Here is a 21,073-nt window from a genome sequence, read left to right on the forward strand (position 1 = left end):
CATCAGCAGTGAGATATATAGCGGATCGATAGAAAGATCCCACCATTTTTCCAGCGGCCTTGGCAACAGATTTGATGTACCTGCTCCTTTTAAGATCAGGAGTAATGGTCAAGCCAAGAAGCTTGTCAAAACTTGAGGCCTCCTGAAGACGAGATCCATTCATTTCAATTGATGCCAGATGTGGATCAGAATGTTGATGATGTAAAGAGAGAAGCTTGGTTTTAGTTTTCCACTGCACGACGCCGGAGATATATCACAAGACTCAGCATTCCTATCCTATCGAGGCTAATCATATGAAGAAGGACAAAGGATGAGTTGGCCGAGACGTGGTGAAACAACCACAACTATTAAGAAGACAATAACAGTCTGAAAAAAGAATGAATACAAAAATCGATGTTCTTTTTTGTTTTTTTTTAAAGGAATTTCATACGGATCACGGGAAAACTCCTATTTCTAATAACAAGCGTAACTTTATTATTTGGGTTCGGAAGGTTTTCCGATTTTAAATATTATCATAATTTTTTTTAAAAAATAATCGTATTCTTGAAAATATTTGTTCATAAAATAACACCTTTGCTTTCTATAACATATTTCCATCTGGTAACGAGCTTATAAATTAATCGCTTGCAAAATTATTTACGTCTTGATCTGAAATATGAATCTAAATCTACTTCAATATATTAGCAAGATGTGTGCATTTTGTTTAAGGATTGAATTCATTTTTAACGGTATTATTTAGACAGTGTGTATCTGTAAATTTAACTATTCCGATAAAGTTACCAATATGCTTCAACTAAAGTAACACATAGATCTGAAGAAAGAAACAATGGTAGCGAATACGTAGAAAAATAAATTCTAGAACACAAAACTTCGCTCATGTTAAAGGTATCACTTCCATCTTTAGCTCTTCAAATTTTTGAGTTAAAAATAAGAAGCATTATTTTATGAACGATCCCCTATAAATTAATATTAGAAATACGAACGGATTAATCAACGCTTCGACGATGTTACTCGCTTTTTCGAGGATTCCATGGCTTAACAATACTATTTAAATTACTTAAATTTTAAAATGAAGTTCAATTGTTTTATTTTACTTCAGTCGAAGTTCTCAGAAATCAAAGGGCCCTCAACCTGGAGCTAACACTTGAACTCTATATGAGATACATAGATATTCGAATGTTCTATTTAAGTTCTTTATTTCTCAAACACTGAGTTAGTAAATAAAATGAGAACATAATATCTCTCTCTCCAATTTACCATTTTCATACATTGTAGTATACCTTTCATTTTAGTCTCTTGGTCAACAGAATTGTAGGACAAGAATTTATCTAGTCTGGTGGAGTATCCAGCTCGTGCTATTAATTTAGGTAACATCACTTGGAATGGAAAAAAGTGCACCATTCCTCGTAAAAGCTAATATGGGTTAGCAAATAGTGAGGGTATTGTGCATACATATAGCGTGAAACGTGTTTTTAAACATTTTTCTTCATACAATTGTTTCAGTCGATTTTCAGAATCAACATTTTTATTGACAAGTAATTAAAGGTGGTTAGAAACAGTTTATTGGATTTTCCCACATCAAATTAAGCATAAAATAAAGACCTGTCAATATCTTTATATTATTAGTTTATTCCTTTTTTCTAAACCATACGAATGAAAACTAAAATTCACTTATTCCCTTAAATAAAGAGATATTACATATTATTAGAAGATATAAAAATAACGATGTCAATATTTGTTTTCATTATTCATTATTGCGCATTTACACTTGTCGCTTTAAACCGACTTCGTCCTAAGGAGAAAGTTTCTAGCGAATATAAAATCCATAAGAGATCTTCAGCAACATGTATATCCCGGTCAAGAAAAATGATGACATTAGTTTTTATTTATATATTTTTCTTAGTTCTTGCAATGCGGTATCGCTATCCTCCTACACACAGCGCCTGATATTCCCAAATTGTCACCCATCTGATACTGGCCAGGTTCAATTTGTTTAACTTCGAACCAGCTTATCGACGTAATTACAATGTATATTTATATGATTGTAGTCTTGATTTCTATATAAGAGATTAAAGTTTTTTTTTCTCTTTTTGCTTTTATTTTCTGCAGAGTTTTAATGTGGTGACTGGAGATAAAACATTCACGAATGTCAGTTGTGATCCGAAGCTATTTGGATTGTCGGACCCAAACGCGTTCAAGAAAACGGGAAAAACATGCCGTCCTCAGCTCAACTATGGAACCGGAGCCGATTGCATGTACCTATCTTGCAAGCCGAGACGTGGAAAGTTTCATATAAACTTGGAAGGTACAGGATTAATAGTTGCGCCTTCGGTAAGTATTCTTATATGCTCGGACCCTACGCCAGCGAGTGTAACATTTTACATAAGAATCAGGTTGTTAAAAAGAAATCCAGCGTTAACCAATTAAAACACATTGGAAACAAATGGTCTTTTCATTACACGCGTAGTTGTGCGTTATAGTTGGTGATCGATAAAAAAAAATCGATTAAATAAAAGCTATTATTTGTTTACATACGTGCGTCTGGTCTTTACACTTTGATCGTCATTTTTTTCTATATTATCGTTTCTTAATCGTCCAATGGCGACGAATACCATGGCGATAGAAGTAGACTTGATGGCGGTTATTTGTGAGAACTATTCGACCTTGAAACAATTAAAATATATTTGGTACGGGGAGATAAATATATTGTTTAAATTGAAAACAATTGAAATATATTTGGTACGGAAGATAAATATATTGTTTAAATTGAAAACGATTGAAATATATTAAGTACGGGAGATAAATATATTTTTGAAATTGAGAGTGATTGAAATATATTTGGTACGGAAGATAATCGTATCTTAAAAAATGAAACCGATTGAAATATACTTACTACAAAAAGATGAACAGAATTTTGAAATTGAAAACGAGTGAAATTTATTTGGTACGGGAGATAAATATATTTTTTAAATTGAAATCAATTGAAATATATTTGGTCCGGGGGCTTAATATATTTTTTTTAATTGAAAGCAATTGAAATATATTTGGTACGAGAAAAATAAAAATATTTTTGAAATTGTAAATAAATGACAATATTTAGTACGGGGAAATAAATATATTTTTGAAATTGAAAACAAATTAAATATATTTCGTACGGGGAAAATAAATATATTTTTGAAATTGAAAACAATTGAAATATATTTTGTACGGGAGCTAAATATATTTTTAAAAATAAAAAGCAATTGAAATATATTTGGTACGAGGAGAATAAATATGTTTTTAAATTTAAAACAATTGTAATTATATTTGGTACCGGGGATATACATATATTTTGGAAATTGAAAACAATTGAAATATATTTAGTATGGGGTGAATAAATATATTTTTAAAACTGAGAACACTTGAAATATATTAAGTACGGGATACTATTTTAAATTGAAAATGATTGAAATATATTTGGTACGGGGAGATAAATTATATTTTTGAAATTGAAAACAATAGACATATATTTAGAAGGGGATACTTAAATATATTTCTGAAATTGAAAACAATTGAAATATAAAAAAAAATATGTTCTTGAAATTAAAATATACTTTGTACGGGGAGAATAAATATATTTTTAAATTGAAAACCATTGAAATATATTTGGTACGGGGAGATAAATATATTTTTAAAATTGAAAACACTTGAAATATGTTTGGTACGTGGAAACAAATATCCTTTGGAAATTGAAAACAATTTAAATATATTTAGTACGAGGGAGTTTAATATATTTTTAAATTGAAAACAATTGTAAATATACTTAGTACAGAGAGATAAATAGATTACTGAAATTGAAATCAATTGAAATATATTTGGTACTGGTAGATTAATATATTTTTGAAATTGTAAATCAATTGAAATATATTTAGTACGGAGATATAAATATATTTGTAAAAATGTAAGTCAATTGATAGATATTTAGTACGGGGAGAATAAATACATTTTTTAAATTGAAAATAAGTGTAATATATTTAGTACGAAGACATGAATATGTTTGTGAAATTGGAAGCAATTGAATCATATTAATTACAGGGAGAATAAATATATTATTTAAATTGAAAGCAATTCTAATATATTTTGTACGGGGAGATAAATATATTTTTGAAATTAAAAACAATTAAAATATATTTGGTACGGAGAGATAAATATATATATATATAATTTAAAAACAATTGAAATCTATTTAGTCCTGGAAGATAAATATATTTTTGAAATTGAAAACAATTGAAATATATTTGGTACGGGGGAGATATATATATGTGTGTTAAATGTACTACGGTTGAAATATATTTAGTACGGGGAGATAAATATATTTTTAATTTAAAACAATTGAAATCTATTTAGTACGCGAAGATATATATATTATTTTTTATTAAAAACAATTAAAATATATTAAATACGGGGAGTTAAATATATTTTAAAAATTAAAAACAAGTGCAATATATTTAGTACGGAGAGATAAATATATTTTTTAAATTGAAAACACTTGAAATATACTTGGTACGAGGAGATTAATATATTTAAGAAATTGTAAACAATTGAAATATATTTAGTACGGGAGATACATATATTTTTTTAATTGAAAACAATTGAAATATATTTCGTAGCGGGAGATAAATATATTTTGGAAATTGGAAACAGTTGGAATATATTTGGTACGGGGAGAATAATTATATTTTTGTAATTGAAAACGATTGAAACTTATTTTGTACGAGGAGATAAATATATTTTTTAAATTGAAAAAAATTCAAATATATTTAGTACAGCGAGAATAAATATATTTTTTTAAATTGAAAACAATTGTAAATATTTTTGGTACCGGGGATATACATATATTTTGGACATTGAAAACAATTGAAATATATTTAGTATGGGGTGAATAAATATATTTTTAAAACTGAGAACACTTGAAATATATTAAGTACGCGATACTATTTTTAAATTGAAAATGATTGAAATATATTTGGTACGGGGAGATAAATGATGTTTTTGAAATTGAAAACAATAGAGATATATTTAGAACGGGATACTTAAATATATTTCTGAAATTGAAAACAATTGAAATATATTTTTTACGGGGAGAAAAATATGTTCTTGAAATTAAAATATACTTTGTACGGGAAGAATAAATATATTTTTGAAATTATAAAACGATTGAAACTTATTTTGTACAAGGAGATAAATATATTTTTTAAATTGAAAAAAAATTAAAATATATTAAGTACGGGGAGATAAATATATTTTTTAAATTGTAAATAATTTAAATATATTTAGTACGGGGAGACACATATATTTTTTAAATTGAAATATATTTGGTACGAGGAGTTAAATATGTTTTTTTTTTAATTGAAAACAATTGAAATATATTTGGAAAAGGGGGGAAAATCTATTTTTTTACTGTACATATATTTTGTACGTGGGATTTTAATATATTTTGAAATTAAAAACAATTGAAATATATTTGATACGGGAGACTTAAATATATTTTGAAATTAAAAACTATTGAAATATATTTGGTACGGGGGATTTAAATATATATTGAAATTAAAAGAATTGAAATATATTAGGTACGGGGCTTTAAATATATTTTTGAAATCGAAAACAATTTAAGTATATTTGGTACGAGGAGATAAATATATTGTTGAAATTAATAAACAATTGAAATATGTTTGGTACGGGGAAACAAATATACTTTTGAAATTTAAAACGATTGAAATATATTTATTACGGGGAGAAAAATATATTCTTGAAATTACAATATATGTTGTACGAGGAAAATAAATATATTTTTAAATTGTAATTATTGAAATATATTTGGTACGGGGAGATAAATATATATTAAAAATTGAAAACAATTGAAATATGTTTGGTACGGGGGAAAAATATACTTTTGAAAATGAAAACGATTGAAATATATTTAGTACAGAGGAGTTAAATATATTTTTCAATTGAAAACAATTGTAAATATATTTAGTACAGAGAGATAAATGGATTACTGAAATTGAAAACCATTGAAATATATTAGTACAGCGAGAATAATTTTTTTTTTACAATTGAAACCAATTGAACTATATTTGGTACGGGAGGATTAATATATATTTGAAATTTAAAACAATTGAAATATATTTAGTACGGAGAGATAAAGCTATTTGTAAAATTGAAATCAATTGATATATATTTAGCGCGGGGAGAATAAATATATTTTTTTAAAATTGAAAACAATTGTAATATAGTTAGTACGGAGAGATAAATATATTTTTGAAATTGAAAACAATTGAAATATATTAATTACGTGGAGAATAAATATATTTTTAAATTGAAAACTATTGAAATATATTTGGAACGGGGAGATAAATATATTTTTAAAATCAAAAACAATTGAAATATATTTGGTACGGAGAGATAAATATATTTTTTAAATTAAAAACAATTGAAATCTATTTAGTACAGGGAGAATAATTATATTTTTGAAATTGAAAACAATTGAAATCTATTTAGTAGGGAAGATAAATATATGTTTGAAATTGAAAAAGATTGAAATATATTTAATACGGGGAGATAAATATATTTTTTAATTGAAAACAATTGAAATATATTTAGTACGGGGAGATAAATATATGTTTTTAAATTAAAAACAATTAAAATATATTTAGTACGGGAAGTTAAATATATATTTTTAATTGAAATAATTGAAATATATTGAGTACGAGGAGTTAAATATATTTTAAAATTGAAAATAAAAAGTGCAATATATTTAGTACGGAGCGATAAATATATCTCTTACATTGAATATACTTGAAATATACTGGGTGCGAGGAGATAAATATATTTTTAAAATGAAAACAATTGAAATATATTTAGTACGGGAAGATACATATATGTTTTTAATTGAAAACAATAGAAATATATTTCGTAGGTAGAGATAAATATATTTTGGAAATTGGAAACAGTTGGAATATATTTGGTACGGGGAGAAAAATTATATTTTTGAAATTAGAAAACGATTGAAACTTGTTTTTTACAAGGAGATAAATATATTTTTTAAATTGAAAAAAATTAAAATATATTTAGTACGGGGAGATAAATATATTTTTATAATTGTAAACAATTTAAATATATTTAGTACGGGGCGAACAAATATATTTTAAAATTGAAATCTATTGAAATATATTTAGTACGGAAAAAATTATTATATTTTTAAAATTGAAAACAATTGAAATATATTTGGTTCGGGGAGCATAAATATATTTTTAAAATTGAAAACAATGTAAATATATTTGGTACGGGGAGAAAAAATTTATTTTTAAATTGAAAACAATTGAAATATATTTGGTACGGGGAGAATAAATATATTCTCCAAATTTTAAACACTTGAAATATATTTAGTACGGAGGGAATAAGTATATGTTTTAAATTGAAAACAATTGAAATATATTTGGTACGGGAGAATAAATATATTTTTAAATTGAAAACAATTGAAATATATTTGGTACGAGGAGATAAATATATTTTGGAAATTGAAAACAATTGATATATATTTGGTTCGATAGGATAAATATATTTTCCAAATTGCAAACTATTGAAATATATTTGGCACGGGAGGAACAAATATATTTTTGGAATTGACATCGATTGAAATATATTTAGTACGGGAAGAATTAATATATTTTTAAATTGAAAACAATTTAAATATATTTAGTACGGGCAGAACAAATATATTTTTTAAATTGAAAAACAATTGAAATATATTTGGTATGCGGAAAATGAATATATTCTTCAAATTACAAACACTTGAAATATATTTAGTACGGGGAGAATAAATATATTTTTTAAATTGAAAAATATTGAAATATATTTGGTACGGGGAGAATAAATATATTTTTTAATTGAAAACAATTCAAGTATATTTTAGTACGGGGAAAATAAATATATTTTTGAAATTTAAAACAATTGAAATATATTTGGTACGAGGAGAAAAAATTTGCTTTTGAAATTGAAAACAGTTGAAATATATTTGGTACGGGGAGATAAATATATTTTTAAATTGAAAAAATTGTAATATATTTTGTGCGGGCAGAATACATATATTTTTGAAATTGAAAACAATGTAAATATATTTGGTACGGGGATATATATATATATATATATATATATATATATATATATATATATATATATATATATACATATATATTAATTGAAAACAACGTAAATATATTTGGTACGGGAAGAATAAATATATTTTTTAAAGTGAAAACAATTGAACATGTTTTGGTACGGGGAGATAACTATATTTTTAAATAAAAAACAATTGAAATATATTTGGTACGGGGAGATAAATATGGTTTTTAATAGGAAACAATAAAAATACATTAGGTCCGAGGAAAAAGATATTTTTTAAACTAAACACAATTGAAATATATTTGGTACGAGGAGAATAAATATATTCTTGAAATTAAAAACAATTGAAATATATTGTAGGGAGATTAATATATTTTTGAAATTGAAATAATTTTAATATATGTGATACGGGATGATAAATATAATATGTAACTTTTAAACAATTGAAATATATGCGGTACGTATATATATACATATATTTTTTTAAATTGAAAACAATTGAAATATATTTTGTAGTGATATATACATATATTTTCGAAATAGAAAGTAATTAAACTATATTTTGTACGGGGAGAATAAACTTATTTTTAATTGAAAACAATCGAAATATATTTGGTACGGGGAAAGTAAATATATTCTTGAAATTGAAAACAATTGAAATATATTATGTACGGTGAGAAAATCATATTTTTTAAATTGAAAACAATTTAAAAATATTTTGTACGGGGAGTAAATTCTATTTTTGAAATTGAAGATAATTGTAATATATTTTGTACGGAGATATAAATAAATTTTTAATTGATGACGATTGAAATGTATTTTGTATGGGGAGAATAACATTATTTTTGAAATTGAAAACAATTTAAATATATATGGTCGGGGAAGATAAATATAATTTATAAATTGAAAACGATTCGGATATATATGGTACGGGGATAACAAACGTATTTTTTATTTGACAATTATTGAAATATAATTGGTAGAGGAAGATTAAACTCACTTTTTAATTGAAAACAATTGAAAAATATTTAGTACGGCAAGAATAAATATATTCTTGAAATTGAAAACAATTGAAATATATTTGCACATGGAGAATAAACTCATTATTTAACTGAAAACAATTGAAATATATTTGGTACGGGGAGAATAAATATATTCTCCAAATTGAAAACAATTGATATATATTTTGCCCGAGGGGGTAAATATACTTTTGAAATTTAATATTTTGTACGGTGAGAATAAATATATTTTTGAAATTGAAAACGATTGAAATAAATTTTGTACGGGGTGCAAAATATATTGTTTAAATTGAAGACAGTTGAAACACATTTTGTAGAGGGGGATAAATACAATATTTTAAATTGAAAACAATTGAAGTATATTTTGTACGAGGAGATAAGTATATTTTTGAGATTTAAAAGGATTAAAATATATTTTGTACGGAGAGAATAAACATTATATTTAAAACAATTGAAATATATTTGGTACAGAGAGCTACATATATTTTTTAAATTGAAAACAATTGAAATATATTTTGTACGGCGAGATAAATATATTTTGGAAATTGAAGACGATTGAAATGTATTTAGTACGGGGAGAATAACTATAATTTTTAAATTAAGAACGATTTACATATAAATGGTAAGGGGAGATAAATATAATTTGTAAATTGAAAAGGATTGAAATATATTTGGTACGTGGAGATAAATATATTTTTGAAATTCAAAACAATTGAAATATATTTAGTATGGGGAGATAAACATATTTTTTTTAAATTGAATACAATTGAAGTATATTTAGTACGGTGAGATAAATATAATTTTGTAAGTGAAAACGATTGAAATTTGTTTGTTACGGTGAGCTAAATAAATTTTCTTAGGAGCTATAATATTTTTACAAAAAATTAAAAATATAAAAAATATTTGTAAATATTTTTACTCACGTAAATTTTAGTATAAATATTAATAATATATAAATGAGATGTATAATACGGCATATTCCTTCATTGTAATCATATATATAATTCACTCTGTCTGGTTTTTCTGTTCGGCTCGATTTTTTGCTTTAAAATTTGTCTTTTGTGTTTATATCAGCTGCTACGGACTCCAAAGTGTGATTAAACTTGAATTCTTGGTCTTATAAATTCATATTTATCTATTATCTGATCTTGAATATTCGGGCCCCTACCGGATGGTATAAATTATTTTAATTGGAATTCATTATTGACATTCGTATTATTAATTAATTGTATTTATTGCGGACTATCATCCTCCTCTTTTTGCTTAGTTGTGTCCCGACGTTTCGGCTAACTATTCCTCTGACCTTCGTCGGGTGCTTACCGCGACGGGATAGGAACTCTGAATCTCCTGACTGCATCCACTGCAATTACTGCCTCCCATAGTTGTTGTCTTCTCACCACATTTTGGCCAAGTAAGCCTCTGGCCGACTTTGGTTAGGATTGAAACCGCTATCTTGATCGCCCTTCGGGGCCCGTAGCGTAGTTGATAGAGACGTTAAATCTCTACGGTTCCAGGTGAGAATTATCTGAATCCTACTCAATGCCGGTTAGAGGCTTACTTGGCCCACACGTGACGAGGACAGCAACTATGGAAGGAAGTAATATGATGGATGCAGTTAGGAGATTCAGAGTTCCTATCCCGTCGCGGTTACCACCTGATGAAGGCCAGAGAAATATTTGGCCGGAACGTCGGGGGGAAAAAAACTAAGAAAGAAATGAGTCGGCAATAAATAAAATTAATAAATAATACTCATCTCATTAATGGATTCCAATTAAAATAATACCAAGTAATTTCTTTTAAAATTTATAAAATAATATGATGGTTACTGTGAAGAAAGAATTTAAATAATTAATATTTATCAACTTGAAAGCCTCTTTAAAATTCTCATGAAATATGCTAAAATTGTATTTGTTTCCTAATATATGAACTTAATGAATCAGTTTTGCAATAGTGAAACAATAAGATACTGCCGAAAGTGCAATGCTATTCTTTGTGTGAACTGCTTTAGTTTTTAACATAATATGTACATTGCATTTTGAGTGAATAGTTTTTTTTGTGTGATTGTCCTATTTATAGGAGAGTCAATAGTTTTGTTTTCTATATAAAATAAATAACTTTCCAAATAAAATAATTGTTTCAATAAATAACTTTATCTTTTCAATTAGTGTATTCTAAATCATTTTCTATTCATTATAAAATATAATGTATTTTCTTTAAGACCTAATCTAATAAGATAATATAAGGAATACTTAATTATTAACGGCTTAGATTTCTCATAAATTAAATTGGTAATTAATTAAATTTGTAAATTAGTTTCCTCGCTAGAGTATTCGAAATCATCCGAAACTTTGTATTTTGGGTTTTATCTGGGTAAATTTTTTAGACATTACACTTAATCTTTACACCGATACTTGTAGCCCTTATCACAAACTCAACCTTACGCTTTTATACGTGCCTAAATCTTCTAACCACCCCAACTGAATTATAAAATCTATAGTACAATCCGTCTCTAGTAGAATTTCTACTCTTTCTGCCGATAAAGAACAATTTAATCAAACTGCTACTTTCTTCAATAATGCCCCAAGGAACTCAAGACACAATGAAAATATTAAATACAACCATTATTCTCCTCCTGTCGGCCGACTTAAATCTGTAATCACACACAATATGACTAGCAAAAAAAAAAACAGTTTAAAAAAACAAGATTTGCCGCTATTAATTGGAATGGACCAGTCTACATATATTATCTAAACCAAAATACTAATAGTAATACTTCTAACCTACCCAGTCGCACCAGGAGAAAGAAAAATATTTGGTGTATTCCTTCATTTAGCGTAAATGTCAAAACTAATATACCTAAGGAATTCTTCAACATTGTACAAAACTCTTTCAGATACCCACACAGGCCGTTCTATTTTCAATAAAAACTCAATAAGGATTTCTCATTCAACTATGCTTTACAAAGAATCTTAACACCTAATAACAAAAAAAAATAATAAATCAGCCAAAAATTACATTTCGCAATTAAACCCAAAACTAACTGTAACTGTAATAACAAACATTATGCCCACTCAATAATGATTGCATCCATAAAGATGTTATATATTCATGCACAATTACAGAGCTCTCACGCAATCCTCCCATTAAAGACACTAATATTTTGTCTTCTAGTTATCCCCCTTCACATCCTCCAATCTGATATAGTTACTAATCACACAAGCAGCCCCTCCATCTATAATCATATGGCAGCAATAATAATAATAATAATAATAATAATAATAATAATAATAATAATGATAATAATAATAATAATAATGAGAATAATAATATTTCTCATAATAGCCACCCTAACACTAAAAACACTCATTATCGCCTTCCAAACAGTCCTCATACAATCATTGTCCTGCCCTTAGTTCAACATAATGAACAAAATTTAAACTATTTCCCTAATACAAATCAGCAAATTAATATTAATTTCAGACTTCGAGCTTTTAATAAAGTACATAGATATATCGGTGCTACTTCAACATTAATTCAGAAAAGAATATCAAACTACCTTTATTATTTAACAACCAAAATTCTAATAATCACCAAGGAACTTCTCTAAGCATGGTAAATAAAAACTTAATTCTAATGCTACCCCTTTCTCAATCAAATGGGCCATCCTAAAAAAAATTGGGTCTTATACTCCAGGCTCTAAGTCATGTCGCCTCGGCACAAAGCTATAACTATAATTACTCCCTCTCAAAGTAGCAATATAATAAACTCTAAAAACGGAAATAAAATTCAGTTATGGTAAAGTTGAAATTACATAGCCATTAATTTAACCTTTCAGATATATATTCTTGTCGATAACATTATCGTTTTGTCTACATACTTTTTAATATTTTACAACTTTAACAAATTAAAAAAAAAATATTTTAATTCTTTTTTCTTCCTTGTTTGATCGGTTTTTCATCTGTAATTTCCGCTTTTAGCGTCCAAATATGCCTATCTTTCAATATATTAATCTACCTAGACTTTTATATTTTAATTGTATGCGTATTTATACTTTATTATATGCATTTACTTACATATTTGTTTACATACTTACATACTTACCTGCTTTATCCGGAATTTGCTGATACCGGCCTCTTTCTCCCCTTTAATTTTTTTCATCTATTTACTTATATGTATGTGTGTGTATGTGTGTGTGTTTGTTGTGTGTGTGTATATATGCATATATGTGTATATGTGTAATTGTATGCATTCATGTATATTTATGTATGTATTTACATGTCTATGTATAAATTTTATATTTCTTCTTATTTTATTTGGTTGTCCTTCAAAAACTCCTGCTGATAATTCAATTCTTAAATAATAACTTGTAAATTTCAGTTGACCTCTTTTTTCGCTTAAAATTTTTGGCGCCTTTAATCTTATCTTGTCTGGGTCATTTTGACATTGGTTTTTCTATTTTCTTCCAATAACCATTCAACTTCTTTTTCCCTCTCTCCTTTTTCTTTCTTCTTCGCCTATTTTCTTTAATTCAATCTTGCATCGACAGTCGAGGTTATATTTGTTCCATTTCTTTTTTACGCCCATTTGATCTTTCTTTTAATAATATATTGGAATTCTTTCCCATTTGCTTGTACCTATTTGTGAATTATCCAACGGATTTCTACCTTTTGGATTACTCTGGATCATCTTCCAATGACGCGGTTCCCTTGGATTTGACTTGTGCGAATGGAAATTTAACTAACTTTCTTGGATTCTGCGTCTTTGGGTTTTACCGTCATATGAAATTTTACCTGTCACCAGACTATCCATTCACGTGTAATCACATTTTTATTCACCCTATTCCCTCTACTTCACGTTTTGTTATCAAGTAAGATCTATAACTTATTATAGTTTCATTTAATACTTTCGTAAGAAAAATTCGATCCTGCATTTTGCTAAATCCTCCCTCTGATGAGAAAGAAAGTATTTCTTCGAAACTCCGCGGATTAAGGGCTATCCATTTGTTACGTCTTTCCTATTTAAAACTTATATATGTTTTTAACACTTTTTCAAAGTGCATTTCAACATATTTTATTAACTACTTGTTCTCATATATATATATATATATATATATATATATATATATATATATATATATATATATATATATATAGATAGATAGATACCGATATTGGATATTTTATCCTTCACCAGACTATCCATTAACGTGAAATCACCCTTTTCATTCTATCCCCTCTGCTTTACTATTTCAAAGATCTATGCCTTGCTTGTAGTTTCATTAAATACTTTTGCAAGCAAAATCCGATCACGTGTTTTGCTAAATCCTACCCTGTGATGAGAAGGAAAGTATTTCTTCGAAACTACGCGGATTAAGGACTATCAACTTATTTTTTGCTTCCCTTTTTAAAATTAAATATGTGTTTAACTCTTTTTCACAGTGGTTTTTAACATGTTTTATTAACTACTTGTTCTTATATATATATATATATATATATATATATATATATATATATATATATTAGCAAAAGTACTCGTCCTTGACGGGGTTAAAAAACAGGCTACAGAAAATGGACTCTGATTTATGAAAGTATGATATGTTATAGAAAGGGAGGATTGTAAAGAGTTATCGCCGAATTCGGGGGTATCAAAACCAAAGAAAAATATGATGAAAGTAAAAATAAAATATATAAGCCTAATAATTTATTATAGCATACCTATTCACACTGAAACACTTATCACAATATTCTGTGGATCCATATTAAAAACGTTGTTAAACTGTGTGACATATTTTCATTTTATGGAGGTCAGCCGTGAACGAACCCTCCATAATTTTATTATACCATATTTCTTCATACTGAAACATAATTATCAAAGTATACTTACGCAGATAGATATAAAAAGTGTTTATTAAAGCTTTAAGCTATTTCCATTCTATAGTGACCAGTTGTTAACGCAGATCCCACACTTTTATTATACAATCCCTATTTAAGTTAAAACATACTCATCAAAGTAGTATTATGTACATCTATATCAAAAACACTTGTAAACGTTTTTTTTAATTTTTAAATGTTTTATTTCCATACTTTGTGGACCAGGCGCGTACTCAGACCCCAAAATCTTAATGAATCATCATTATGCCAGATCGAACATACCCATTCTTGTGTCTCGATACATCTTCTATCATTATATATGATCAGTTTACTATAATAGTCAACCATATAAGAGCCTATTCGTGACCAGGCACACACACAGACGTTCAGCTTTATACTATATATATATATATATATATATATATATATATATATATATATATATATATATATATATATAAAGAAACATATATGAGCACTCTTGAAGTAAATACTTAAAATTTACGCGTAAATACATACTTTCGTATATTAATTTATGTGATTAAATGGAGTATATATATATATGTATATATATATATATATATACACATATATATATACTTCATTTAATCACATAAATTAATATACGAAAGTATGTATTTACGCGTAAATTTTAAGTATTTACTTCAAGAGTGCTCATATATATTTCTTTATAAGGTTTGGTCTTGGTTTTGATTCAAACTGATGCACTTAATCATATAGATATATTTTTGAAATCTCTACTTTATAATATATTAGAATATATAGAAAACCGAGTATGTAATAATAAATACGAAATCTGTATAAATTAAAATATCATATTTTAGCGTATTTTACGAGTGGGCTACGCCAGGCGTTCCTGCTAGCTTAAATAAGTACATTTGCAATTTTAACAAAAGAGCTACAATGATATTAAAACATCTCGATTAACACAGAATGCCAACATGAATATATTACATATGAAAGAGTCTGCTATGAAATTTCCACAGGTCTTGCTAGTAGTAACTTTATGTGTTTTTTTTTTCCTTGCTATTGAATTTTTTTTGTTTTTCAAATACTTAATATTTGGTGTGTTTTTCTTGACAGGTTAAATGGAAAGCCAGTGGATACGCGGCGAAAATAAGCACTTTTTACCGATCGCCAACAAATCAAATAATAACAGCATTATGCGGTGGCAACTGTGGATCGTGCTATCCCATAGATGTTTTGACCCTACAGCACAAACCTTAAAGACATGAAGATATCATCAGGGTTAACAGGCGTTACCCGTGTTTGTATGTGAGATAAAAAAAGAGTAATTTTAGTAGTAGATTTTTAAACTCAATAGCTGGTTTGTATAATTTGGATTCATCGCACACCTGTTTACATCTTGAGTACTAGTTTTTTATCATTTCGGTCGATATAACCACCGATCTTTTTCGGGTTCATCTTGTGGATCTTTCTGTTGGACTTGGAAATCTGCACGGAATGACCCGTGGCGTTTTTGATGAAGTACTTAATAAAATATAGTTGTCAGTAACACTGATCTGAAGATTGAAGGTTCAATCCTAAGCGAGGGCGACACTTAAAAAAAAAACAATTGCGGATTACTAAGTACTACCACCCGGTCTAGGCTGACAGGACGAGAGTATGATACCCTTGTGGATTAAATGGAGGTTTCCTTCGAAACTCCGTGCAGATTTTCGAGTTCGACAGATTCTCGTGTTCGGAGGTTACATCGATTGAAACATTGTGACGATCTGAGTCAAGATAAGTACACTAGTCCGAATAATCTAAATAATACGCATTATCAATCTTCATAATCAAAAGTAATTGTATTAAATTACAATTATTAAAGTATATATCGAGATGTAATAGTTTTATACGTTCGATCCCTATTTAATTAACGTGATTTTCTAAACGGGAGAAACCCTAATGGCGCAAAATATGGCAATTTTAATCTTGATAATTTCATTTTTATAAGAATACACTAAGGACCTTCGTGTTCGTACGTATGCAATAACGTTTCACTCGGATATAAAAATGGTTTTGGAATAATCGTACCCATGTAAATATATACTTTAATACTTTTACAATGAATTGTTCCCAAATCAATTCATGTTCGGACGATCTAATAAAAAAGCACAATGAAATAAATACATTAAAAAAATACATTGGTTTTATTGGACACTATTCATACACATGTAGAATATGGATCGTGCTATTTTTAAATAGAATTTTTATGTTATATTCATTTTTTTACGAAATAAATGTTTATTAAACTGTAAATTGAGAGTACAGAATTGTTATAAAAGACTCCTTCCTTTCCATCTTACAATGGGTTTCTAAGTAATAACGTTTTTTTTTTTAAAAAGAAGAGTCTCTGTATATGTCCACTTTATTATTTCAGCACACTTCGTACTCTGCAAAAATACCAAAATATTAAAGTGACTATTATTTGCATAGTAATCAGACAGAAATTTTTTAAAAGAATTGTTACAAATTTTGAAATAAATACGAAAATAATAAAGAATATACATAATATTTAATTTAAAAATATTTAAATAATCGTAACAATTTTTGCGAGATAAGAAAGTGATTTTTTTAAATAGAAGAGTCTCTGTATATATCCACGCTATTATTTCAGCATACTTCGTACTCTGCAAAAATACCAAAATATTAAAGTGACTATTATTTGCATAGTAATAAGACAGAAATTTTTTAAAAGAATTGTTACAAATTTTGAAATAAATACGAAAATAATAAAGAATATACGTAATATTTATTTAAAATATATTTAAATAACCGGGACAATTTTTGCGAGAGAAGAAAGTGATTTTTTTTTAAAGAAGAGTCTGTGTATATATCCATACATGGAGTATTGTTGCTACATCTGAGCTGCTGCATTAATCACTTGTCTCCCGCCCTTCAATAGGACCCAACAAAGAGTCTCAATTTAATAGCTCAAAACCGTTTCTCATCGCTGCAGTGTTATATTCTTATGCCTGTTTTACAAGTATTTTAATAAAATGTGGTGTGATAAACCCATTACATCTGTACCCCCATGACATACATACCTGTGACAAAACCGTTTAGTAAGAAGCACCCCTATACTGTAGTGGTCCTTAGATGCTGAAAAACCTTCTACTCTAAGCAGTTAAACTTTGATTGTTTTTTGTTTCATGCTTCGCTGGTTACTGGCACGAAGAATTTAAAATGTAATGTAAACCAACATCTCGCTCATCTCCTTGAAATCATTATCCCCTGTAGATCTTAGCCCTTTCCGCCCAAGTGGCAATATGCTTTGTCCGATGTAAACAAGAGGAAAAATATACTTCAGTCACATACAGTTTCCATCAAAATCATAAAATGATTGTGAAAAATAGAGAGAGTTGTTTGAGTTTTAAGGGCATAGCTTACTTAGTGACCGTTTTGTTTACCATTTTGTCTCACTAAATTTATCACAAAAACTGACAATGATTGGGCTGCTACTCTCGCGGTTTCTGGGGGATTATGTTCTATCCGGTAACGTCCTCTGTACTCTGTTCTAACATAAAGCAGTTTGTATCTAATTTTAATTCTAACCATAGATATAACACTTACCACTTCATTACCATGTGGACACATTTCTTGTTTTCCAACGTATATCAGATCATTAATTACAAAATATTAGCTACCAGTATATGTAAAATATAAATATTATAACTAGTCTAAAGTTAGTAAGAGCTAAATTTGTAAGATGCAATTGGAAAACTGTTAGAATTCAGGATGGAAACTATATTCTAAAACTATACGTTATAGTTTTACATATACATTTTTATTCGGTGATATAACGGAAAACGGTATGTCACCGTGATTATGCCATGTATTTTTATTACGTAAAACGATTACGCTGTTCAACAAAAAAAAAATTGCTGTCTGTGACTTGCCAGCTGATTTAGGACGAATATTATGCGCTGAATCCAAAAACTACATTGGCTTTGCTCAGTCAGGTCAAGGCTTTGATTTGTAATCACATGTTTTTTTTTTTACGTTTCTGTTCATATGTATGCATATGGGAAGCATTTTAGAAGAGATTAATGGAGTAAATGCCATTTCGAATAATTGGTTTAATAGGGAAATGATTATTTTTTTACAAGAAGTATTCAGGTCCGATAATTCAAGCGTATTATGTCGAAATAGGATCAGTTTAAAGTCGCCAAACCTCGAAAAGTTCCAAAAATGTGTGCTCAACATACGAGAAGGACTGGCTTATACGGGATGAATTGATGCCTTGCAAAAAAAGTAACGTAAACAATGACCCGCTGGTGGACAGACACAGAATACCGTTTCTCTTGTTACAAATTACCCTCGACTTTTTTTTTTCTCCGTTGACTGTAAAATGCCCAGAAAAAAACAATTGAAGGTACTCTGTTTTTTGGGGGTCACCCTGTATATATATATATAAATATATATATATATATATATATATATATATATATACATATATATATATATACTAGCAAAAGTACCCTTCGTTAACTGGGTTCAAAAACAGCCTACAGAAAATGGACTCTGATGTATGAAATTATGATAAGTTATGAAAAGGAAGGGTTGTAAAAAATAGATTCTAATTTGGGGGTATCAAAACCAAAGCAAAATATGATGAAAGTAAAAATAAAATAGATAAAAACCATAATGTATTATACCATATTTCTTCATACTGAAACATAATTATCAACGTATACTTACGCAGATAGATATGAAAAGTCTTTAGTAAAGTTTGTGCTTGTTTCCATTCTATGGACGCCTGGCGCGAACGCAGACCCCGCAGTTTTATTATACTATCGCTATTTAAGATAAAAATACTTATCAAAGTAGTATTATGTACATCTATATCAAAAACACTTGTAAACGTTTTTTTTTTATATTTTTAATTTTTTTTTATTTCCATACTTTGTGGACCAGGCGCGAACTTAAACCCCACAATTGTAATGAACCACCGTTCTGCAGGATCAAACACATCCATTCCTGTGTTTCGATACATCTTCTATCATTATATGTAATCAGTTTTTTAAAATAGTCAACCATATAGGAGCCTATTCGTAACCAGACACACGCACACCCACCCACACACCACGCATACACACACATGTATTCAGCTTTTACATATACATATATAAGTCTGTTTTTTGAAATGTCGTTACTTTCAATGTATACCGTTTTTGTTCAACGGGTCTAGATTGTTATTTTAAAACCATTCACCGTTAATTTTGAGTTAAGCTCAATGTGTCTATTTAATAGGGACAGAGCATATATAGTGCAAGGTTTTGTTGAGCATTCAAAGACTCACGATTTCTTTTTATAACCTTCGTTTATTTCCTGGATTTTTCCATTACATCTGTTTCATTGATGAGTTGGCAATTTTACGATTTATGTTTCCATAAAAATATCCTGTCCCCACCAACTCCTTCATGCTGAGCATCGTATTCGGGTAAAAAGATTTCCAAAGCCATTCTTCCTCATTTCCTCCATCTTTTGGTGGTGTGTAAAGATACACACACACACACACCCACCCACCCACACACACACATATATATATATATATATATATATATATATATATATATATATATATATATATATATATATATACAGGGTGGGCCAAAATAAGGGTCCTATTTTTAAAAATTCATAAATTCATGTAAGTTTTAAGAAGTGTTTTTCGGCCAAAATTTGTTTTGTTTATTTCAAAAAAATCTCGGAAGGGTCAGTCTACACACACATAAAGTTTGGTGAGTTTAACTTTTATTTTGTGGAAGTTATTCAAATTTAAAGATAGGACCCTTATTTTGGCCCACCCTGTATATATATATATATATATATATATAAATATATATACATATATATATATATATATATATATATATATATATATATATATATATATATATATATTAGAGAACACTAGAACCTATCGTTGATAAAGTTATTTCTGACAATCCACAGCAAGGAATCCGAATACATGATGATGATGATGATGAT

At 27.8% G+C, this 21,073-nt stretch overlaps 1 protein-coding gene across 1 annotated transcript in view; it reads left to right on the plus strand.

The window, feature by feature from the left end:
- The window catches only part of LOC145266714 (A disintegrin and metalloproteinase with thrombospondin motifs 9-like), a 59,493-nt gene extending 42,151 nt beyond the window's left edge, over positions 1-17,342 (plus strand). The window contains exons 4-5 of the mRNA XM_080122638.1: positions 2,110-2,331; positions 16,157-17,342. Coding sequence (XP_079978764.1) covers positions 2,110-2,331; positions 16,157-16,300 — 366 coding nt within the window. The 3' untranslated portion in view covers positions 16,301-17,342. The remainder of the gene's footprint in view (positions 1-2,109; positions 2,332-16,156) is intronic.
- Positions 17,343-21,073: the final 3,731 nt, after the last annotated feature.

The sequence above is a fragment of the Euprymna scolopes genome, chromosome 41 (assembly GCF_053919585.1).
Source record: "Euprymna scolopes isolate OS-2025 chromosome 41, ASM5391958v1, whole genome shotgun sequence".
Lineage (NCBI taxonomy): Eukaryota > Metazoa > Mollusca > Cephalopoda > Sepiida > Sepiolidae > Euprymna > Euprymna scolopes.